Here is an 8,362-nt window from a genome sequence, read left to right as displayed (position 1 = left end):
AAATGAAAGTTCAGAGACACTACAATTAGAACCTTACACAAATCTCTCAAGAACACTTGGTATCAGAGCTCCTGGTTACATGTGTGTATAACGCATCAGCTTTATTGCATTACACACAGGGTTTTATTTATGATTATCTAATTCAATAAATGGAACTTGATTTGGGACTAATGCTTTAAATTGAGTGGAATTAGGGTTTTCCGTGTGTCACCCCCAAAAACAGCTTCCGACACATCTCTTCTTCTCTCCAAAGTCGAAACATGCAACCTTCCCGCAGAAGCTCTCGATTGTCTGAGAAAGTAACATCTGCGCCGGTTTCCTCCGCCGCATGGCCCTCTGAATCTTCCCGAAAATGAGTCCGCGAGCAGCGCCGAGAAACACCACCGTCACCACCGTCACCACCTGCTGCAGTTACCTCTTCCTCTGATGATGAGGTTGAAGCTTTCCAACCCAAGGAGCCACGCTATCAAGCAAGTCGTGCCTCTTTCCAGGCACGAAATCAGGAGAATCCCGATTTGCTTCGCTCGCACATCACACCGGTCTCGAGTCGGTTTGTCACAAGCAATGCAGCTGAAAGGTATGAAAAGTTGGCTCCCCGGGGCTTCGTGATTCAACAAAGGTTAGATGTGAATGATGAGAACTTGTCTGATGTGAAAAGAGTGGTAGTTAGGTCCGGACTGATCTATACTCTAATCGACTGCGTTTTGTTTCACCCAAATGTCGTGAAAGAGTTCATTGCGAATCTGGGGGCTGCTGAGAATAGAGAGGATGGCGTTGCTGTATTTCTTCGTGGATCTATGGTAGATTTCTCACCTACACTGATCAATGCTCTGTATCTGATTCCGGGATTTGAAGAGGATCCTGACTACATGACTGCTGACATCGATGTTGTGTGCTCGTTTCTGACCGATAATCGAGTGCAACGTTGGGAAGACATGAGCTCCAAATACCTAACTCGGACAAATCAGGTGCTCTACAAGCTCGTGTGCTCCAACTGGATACCTACGACTAACTACACTTCAATGATTCAGGAGCGACTCAAGTTCCTCTACATGCTACATCATCACATGAGTTTTGATTTTGGTCAATCCGTTTATGATCAGATCATCAGTTTTTCAGCTAACGTTAGCACTGACAAGTCTCGGAGGATCATCTTCCCTACGCTGATTCAGCAAGTCATTGACTATCAACGAACTGTGTTGTCTTTTGAAGAAGATGATGAGTACACAGGATATCCGAAGCTCGTTGTCAAAGACATCAAGGCAGGTCGAGGACAGGGTGCTGATGCTCGATCTGTGGATCTTTTGGCTGACATTGAGCGAACCATAGCTGATCTGAAAAACATTCGGATTCGCTTGAGGAGTAAGGGTGTCATACTTGTAGTCATTTCTTGAATTTTATGCGTCTCTAATCTTGTTTGTTTTATCTTAATGTGCATCTACTCAGGGGGAGAATACCCGCAGTACACACAACAGCCTTCACGGGATGAGGAGGTTGTAATGGAGCAGGACAGTGATCAGAGTGAGAGCTTCTGAGCGAATGGAACTCTGTAGTGAGAGTTTCTGAGCGAATGAAAGTCTGTAGTGTTTATGATGTTGCTATGTTGCTTGGATGTTGCTTCATATGTTCTTTTGAATTAATATGGCTGTGTAATCTGACACTCTTAAGCTTATCAATATGTTGTGTTTCTGGTTTCTCAAATTTCAAATTTGTTCAATACAGGGGGAGAATGAGAGACAGTGATTCAATAATGCAGGGGGAGCTGCGATCATGAGATGGTGGCTAGAAGAGCTTGAATTGACTCACTAAGAACAGCACTACATTAGCAAGACATTGTTCTGTGCGTACGACAGGCTCTGATCCTGTGCTATTGGCGACAGCGATATCTAGTTGATGTTAGGACAGCTGGTTCTAAGTTGAGTAGAGTGTCACATTCAGATAAAAAGGGGGAGAATGTAAGCTCAAGATTGTGCGCGTGTTCGAGCTGAGCTAAGAGTGTGTTACACAGTACGGTGATCGTGTAACACAGTATGGCGAGTTTGTTACGAGTGATGACGTGTCACAAACTTATGGAAATAGAAGATATTGCTTGGACGTGAAGCAAAGAAGATCTTTTAGTTTGCAAGATTTTAGGAAATAGAATATTGTCTTTTTCGTGTCTACTTAATGAGATAATCTAAGAGAGTTTTAGGTTAAGCATAATGAGATAATCTAAGAGAGTTTTAGGTCAAGCGTTAAGTGAGAAAAAGCTAGAACAAGAGGTTTGTTCTTGTCGGCTACAGAGATCAAGTAACATGTGTTTAGCTTGGGTCTCTGTGATTTAGAGATTAGAAATTGGTCCGTCGCTAGTCGTGTGTGACTGAGCATAAACCGGATTAAACAGATCTAGGAGGATTGTTTAAAAGATTTCTAATATACAAGAAAGTGTTCTTGAGAGATTTGTGTACGGTTCTAATTGTAGTGTCTCTGAACCTTCATTAACCAGGTCTTAAAAGATCTCAATCGTATAAAACTTGTAAGACAATTATGTCTTTTATGTAGTGCGTATTTTGATTGATCTAATTTTCTTTTTGAATTTTTTTATATGAGCTTTACTGATAATAAGTGTGAATAAATACAATCAATTTAGCAATTCATGATTACCTAGTTGCGCAGAAAGGAAAGATAGAAACATCTTTGGGTATATTTGAGAAAGAAGTGATCGTTCTTCAAAAGAATCATGTACTGGCTCTTGCTACCAAATTAAATGACGTACTCATTTAAGAAAACCCCATGCAAGGATTTACATTAAGAACACCAACTTTTTTTTTTGCAAACAAATTAAGAACACCAACTTGGTATTCATTTTTGACAATTCAAATTTCAAAAGTTGATAGAAAGTGACAAAGTGAAAGTTACTTGCTGATATAGCGCAGCAAGATCTTTTCGGAATTCTTGGGTGCAAATCTTCCCTTAACAACCAACCGTTGCTGCCCATTAAGCGAACCACTGGTACCCAGCTCAGCAAGCAAGAAAAGAAAAGAAATTCATTAAGTATGTGTGAGCTGGAAGTACAAAAATAAAGAAGACACGTACCATATAGAAACCAGCATATACTCAGAAGTTGCACCATTTGGAACTTGTGAATCATAAACGACAAGTCCAGCCTGCAATTTTTAATGACATGATTAGTTGCAGAATCCACAAAATTGTAGTACTTTTCAATCGAAAGGAAGACAATCTTCAAACACAACTTACTTTTGACCACTTGCTTAATGGATCTAGATCAACTCCTCTGTTTACATCAGCCAAATTCCGTCACTGAGTCTATCCAAAACAAACATCGCCATATAATTATACGTCAACGATTGAGAAAACTTACTTCAAGACACTCCACAGTATAACTATACAACCAAGTTCACCTTAAGTGTGTGGACGTATAGACGTAGGCCTTTTCTTTCAAAAGCTTCGATTAGTTCCATGAGTCAACAAGAGGAAACATCTGCCACAATACACCAATTCAACATATGTGAGTAACAAAATTAGCTCACACATAGCTTTACACCAAAAAAAACCAAAAAAGTGTACATAAAAAGTGAAGTCAGCGATTAGCAAAAAACCTGAACCAAAATTCCATAAAGAAACTCATTATAGCCGTAATAAGAACCAATATCAGCCTTAATCTATTCAACAAAATCCTTCTTCTTCACTCCTTCTGGCCTCAAATCCTTAAAATTCGAACAACTGAACACATAAAAGTAATATCAAGCTATAAAACAAAGGCTAGTTCCTTAGGAAGAATCTTTAAAAGAAATAAAACTTGAAAAAAATTTCTCACTCTCTTTTATCCTCGTTTGCAAGGTAGGAAGATCTGGTGGCCCACTTGACTCTTCTTCAAGTTCCTGGAAAAGTAGATCAATAACAATGATAAGACACCTAAACTTATAATGCTCCATTGATCTTTTCAACATAAACCAACCAACAATTGCAAAATAAATTTTTTTAAAAAGGAATGAATTTGATTTGTAAAATTCCAAAAGATTGAACCTTTTTGGTTGGTAGACGAAACTCATCAGGTTGTTCCTTTATGTTCATATGTAGTTCATCGCCTTTTACGTTCTTCATCAATAGCTTTACTTTTACCAGATCCTGCCATTGCGAGATCAAATCCATCAGAGTCAGAATCAGAACCCAAAGGTTCCTCTTCATCATCGCTACCATCAAGAAAGTCGTCGGCCAATGGCTCTGTGTCCTCCTCCTCCTCGTCACCATCACCATCTTCTTCTTCTTCATCATCATCATTAGAAGCTTCAGGCTTCTCATCCGAAACACCTTTCCTCTGTTTCTTCAACGGAGGCTTATGGGATTTCGCCGCCTTCTTAAGCTCACGTGTAGTATTCGACTTCGACCGATTATAGAGTGGATGAGTCTGTGACTTAGCTTCTTCTTTTTGCTACGCCTAAGAGCAGCCATAGCGACGGCTTCCACGACTTTGGGTTGACGTGAAGGAAACGAAGAGGTCGACATCGTTATTGGGTTAATGAGAATAACATTTATTGGCGAAATTAAGAGGAATACGTTGAACTATAGGGGAGGTTAAGAGTTGAAAGAGTTGAGAGATGAAATCATGGTGTCTGCAGACAAAGATTAGCCAAGAGTCGGAGACGGCTGTGTTAAAGAGTTGAAGAACGATAACAATAAATCTCTAATAAAACACAAAACGCAAAGTTTAGTTTCATCACGAAAACCCAAAGTTTAGTTTCCTGGGCCATTGACATGGGCTCAAAAAAAAAACTAAGCCCAACATTACCAAAGCCGTGCTGACGTGTCAAAAATGACTCATTGGACGATTTTCCTATCCTACGTGGACAACCTAACTGAGGCTTATATCTCCTTTTATTACTTGTTTGATTTTACGTGGATCCGTCCTATAAAATAAAAAGTGTTGTTGGAGATAGTTTTAGTAATGAGAACTGCCTTATTATGTTAATAAAAACTTAAAACTGCATTTAGATGTAATATTTTCAATTTTCTTCTGAGAACAGGTTTAGTTAAAAGTTAAGAGATGGTTTCTTATATTCCGCTAAAACCCCGACCTAAAAATCCCCGGTAAACATCTCTACGTGTCTTCTTTTAGCTTTGTACTCCTACTTATTAAAAGGAGCACACTGCACACCATACAACTTTATCTTTTCTACGCTTAAATATACAAACAAACTTATGTAGAGGGGTTGGACTGCAGCCAATTTGTTTAATAAAAAACTCTAAAAGTCAGAACTCCTGTTAATTTGAACATATAAATGTACCCAAACTTTTAATAATATTAATTACAGAGAGTTTGGCAGGCCTAGTAACGTGAATCAAATCACAACTAATTAATTCCTTTGTTTAGTTGTGCTATTATTCATCGAGTAAAGTTTATGAAAATCATGTACCACCAATCCTTTAAGTTATTGTTTCTCGAGATAGTTTTCCACAAATAATATTTGTTTAATCTTCTATGCATGAGGTTTCTGGATATCAAATTAATCACTATTTTTTGTCGTCAAGTGATATTCAGGATCCAACAATGTATAAAGTGTCGATGCTTTTTATAGTTTTAAGTAATCTTTAGATCATTCATTTTGATTGGTTTCTTTAAGAAATCTTCAACCTCTCAAATTTACATTTGGCAACAATCGTATTAACTCCATTTCTTGTAAATTCCTTATCAGAACCACGCAAAATATAATTCCCCATGACATGACACGTGAGCTTTCATTTCTCAACGTTCTACTCTTGAGTCTTGACCAGTGTAATTAAAATATAATTTTTTTTGGTAAAGAAAATATAAAATAAAAATTGACCAGTTACATACACATAAAAATGACAACCATTTTTATTCAGCCAACTACATTGTAATTCAACCCACGTAAATTAAATCTAAATCCAGAAAATTAAATAGAGGAAAAGAAGAATTCTCAAAGAGTATAGTGGCAAAGAAAAAAAAAGGAAAATACATAATCGAATCATACTCTTTTTTGTTTTTGTTTTTAATAATAAGTTTAGAGAGGAGATCACCGGAGTAGCGCCGTGCGTACAACGCTTCCCATGTGAGCCACAATAAAAATACCACCACGTGTCAAAAGATCTCCACTTGTGACCCAACTACGCTACTCCGGTGGCGAAACACCACCGAAGACTCCGGTAACTCTCCAAGATCAGCGAACAAAGACTCATCCTCCTCACCCATCGGGAAAAACACCCCCACGTCATTCGCCGCCGCCGAGACAGCCGTCTTTTTCTCCGATGAGAAAATGGGACTCTCAAGAATCGTGGAAGAAGTAGTCTCCATCTCACTAAACCAAGCAAACTCGTCGACGATGCAAGACGGCGTCGTTTCGATCTCCCTCCCCATAACCATAAGCTTACTATTACCAGCCTCTTCCAGCTCCACCTCCTCGGGTACTTCTAGTTCAGGTTCGGGTTTGGGCTCGGGTTTTGGTTTGGGTCCGTGTCTAGAAGAAGAAGAGAGAGGCCAAGGATGGTTGTGCTCAGAGGTGTAAGTGATGATAATCATAGTTGGATCGTCTCTGCTTCTCTCGACTTGCTTCCTTGCCGGACAACCTTTTGTGCTACTACAACGGTAATAACCTCTAGGGTAAGGAGATCCCTTAATGGGCTTTTGGCCGTACTTACGCCAGGCCCATGAATCTGACGGTGGAGTTGTGTCTCCTTTGTGCCGAGATCCTTCTATTTCTTTCATCGGTACGTTCACTACTCTCTTCTCCATGGATCTCCTACTGTTATGTATTAACAAGTACATCAATATACGAAATATATATATATATATATATATATATATATATATTTATACGAATATAATTTTGTTAATACTAAGTAGTGTTTTATGATATTATTTTATAATTTGAATCAAAGATGTATATTAATTTTTTCTATGTACCTTCGCTTAGGTGAATGAGAAGAGATGACTGAGTTGAAGGTTGGAGAGTTTGGTGATTCGGGTCCGGTTTCTTGACTGCTTTCATGATCATTGTAGCTTCTTGCCATATCTAGACCTCGCTTCATGTTTATATTTTCTAAAGACTATATAGTTGTATATTTACAAAGATTGAGCTAGAAAAGAAGTGTCGATCAATGATATCGACCAAAAATCAGGTATTTCGTCGATCTAGATCGCTTTTTGGAAGAGATCTGAGTTGCTGAGGGGAGACGAGGAGTAGAAGTAGAGAGAGATAAGAGAATAGAAAATGGAGAGAAGGTGGAGACGAAGAGGAGTTGTGTATGAAAGAGGACGTGCGAGCATATGTCAATTTAATCTCTACTAGTTGTTATTTTAAACAATAATAATACTTTATATCCTTATCATTCAAGAGATGGACCCTGATTAATTGTTAGTTTATAGATAATTATTTGTCTATAAGGCGATGCTTACATATGATCACACCCTTCCTTTATGGTATAACAAATTTATTAAGTTGTTTGAAGATGGGGTTAGGTATTAATAGTATACACTTATTTTGTTTTTGTCTTTATTCACCACTGTTCAAACCTTTTATTTAACAATGTGTTTAAATGATTCAAAGATGATTAGATTCATGGGGTGGTGTAGTTTGTGTGAACAAGGAAATGGGAACAGATATGATCAAACCATTGGTTAAAAGATTTGTTTTAGTGGATCTAAAAGTCTATTTCTATCCTTTTCAAGAACTTTTACACTCACAAAAAGTTTATTAGTGTAGCATGTATGAAATCAGAAAAGGTTTTAATGTACTTGTCAAATCCGTAATAATGTACATCTTATTCATCACATTTACGCAATTGAATTGGTTATATATCTTGATTTCTTAGCTATCGAATTCTAGACAAAACCTTTATGTTAATGTCGACAAGACCTTTTTGATCATCTATTTATTGTTTTGAGCATTAGATTGCATATATAACTGTATTATATACTCGATCCGTTCCTAAAAAATCTATATTCTAGAAAAAAATTTTGTTTCAAAAAAATACATATTTTATATTTCCAATGTAATTTTTGTCAACTAATAATGAGAAATTATGAAGTTCAAGAATATTAATTGCATTTTTTTAAATTTTATTGGTTTGAAAATATAGAAAATATAAAATTACAAAAAACTATACATTTATAGCTAAATTTTAATATGATTTATTAAAACTGTGAAAATTCTAAAACATGGATCTTTTAGGAACAAATGAAGGAACAAATGAATTATAATTTTATGGATTTGTTGGGCATTTTGTGTTGGCAATCCCAAAAAATCTAAATAAGTTTCACTCCAAAGTACAGTACTGCCAAAACTATGAGTAGAATATTAAAATTAAAGTTCTTGTGAACTTTTCCTTCACCAAAAGCAACATC

At 37.2% G+C, this 8,362-nt stretch overlaps 2 protein-coding genes and 1 long non-coding RNA gene across 3 annotated transcripts; 1 reads left to right on the top strand and 2 right to left on the bottom strand.

The window, feature by feature from the left end:
- The first annotated feature begins 260 nt into the window (after positions 1 to 260).
- On the top strand, positions 261 to 1,535 carry LOC106330887. The gene is made up of 3 exons (XM_013769283.1): positions 261 to 299; positions 369 to 1,362; positions 1,447 to 1,535. The coding sequence occupies exons 1-3, from the start codon at positions 261 to 263 to the stop codon at positions 1,533 to 1,535; spliced, it is 1,122 nt and encodes a 373-aa protein (XP_013624737.1).
- A 1,223-nt stretch (positions 1,536 to 2,758) lies between these two features.
- On the bottom strand, positions 2,759 to 4,660 carry LOC106333206. The gene is made up of 7 exons (XR_001268313.1): positions 4,027 to 4,660; positions 3,818 to 3,881; positions 3,600 to 3,723; positions 3,402 to 3,481; positions 3,238 to 3,306; positions 3,076 to 3,146; positions 2,759 to 2,988 (listed from the first exon to the last, which is right to left on the bottom strand). It is a non-coding gene; the product is annotated as an uncharacterized LOC106333206 (long non-coding RNA).
- A 1,149-nt stretch (positions 4,661 to 5,809) lies between these two features.
- LOC106332584 (probable WRKY transcription factor 65) lies at positions 5,810 to 7,273 on the bottom strand. Its single transcript, XM_013771058.1, has 2 exons — positions 6,923 to 7,273; positions 5,810 to 6,761 (listed from the first exon to the last, which is right to left on the bottom strand). The coding sequence occupies exons 1-2, from the start codon at positions 7,045 to 7,047 to the stop codon at positions 6,101 to 6,103; spliced, it is 786 nt and encodes a 261-aa protein (XP_013626512.1). The 5' UTR covers positions 7,048 to 7,273; the 3' UTR covers positions 5,810 to 6,100.
- Between the last annotated feature and the right edge of the window lie 1,089 nt (positions 7,274 to 8,362).

The sequence above is a fragment of the Brassica oleracea genome, chromosome C3, assembly GCF_000695525.1.
Source record: "Brassica oleracea var. oleracea cultivar TO1000 chromosome C3, BOL, whole genome shotgun sequence".
Lineage (NCBI taxonomy): Eukaryota > Viridiplantae > Streptophyta > Magnoliopsida > Brassicales > Brassicaceae > Brassica > Brassica oleracea.
This window is presented reverse-complemented; position numbering and strand designations above follow the sequence as displayed.

What these genes read in the sequence shown, in the direction of transcription:
- LOC106330887 (XM_013769283.1), top strand. Translation starts at nt 261, where the DNA reads ATGCAACCTTCCCGCAGAAGCTCTCGATTGTCTGAGAAA. An exon ending in GCTCTCGATTGTCTGAGAAA is followed by an intron (nt 300 to 368) that starts GTAACATCTGCG and finishes GTCCGCGAGCAG; the next exon opens with CGCCGAGAAACACCACCGTC. An exon ending in CATTCGGATTCGCTTGAGGA is followed by an intron (nt 1,363 to 1,446) that starts GTAAGGGTGTCA and finishes GCATCTACTCAG; the next exon opens with GGGGAGAATACCCGCAGTAC.
- LOC106332584 (XM_013771058.1), bottom strand. Translation starts at nt 7,047, where the DNA reads ATGAAGCGAGGTCTAGATATGGCAAGAAGCTACAATGATCATGAAAGC. An exon ending in TCTCATTCACCTAAGCGAAG is followed by an intron (nt 6,762 to 6,922) that starts GTACATAGAAAA and finishes AATACATAACAG; the next exon opens with TAGGAGATCCATGGAGAAGA.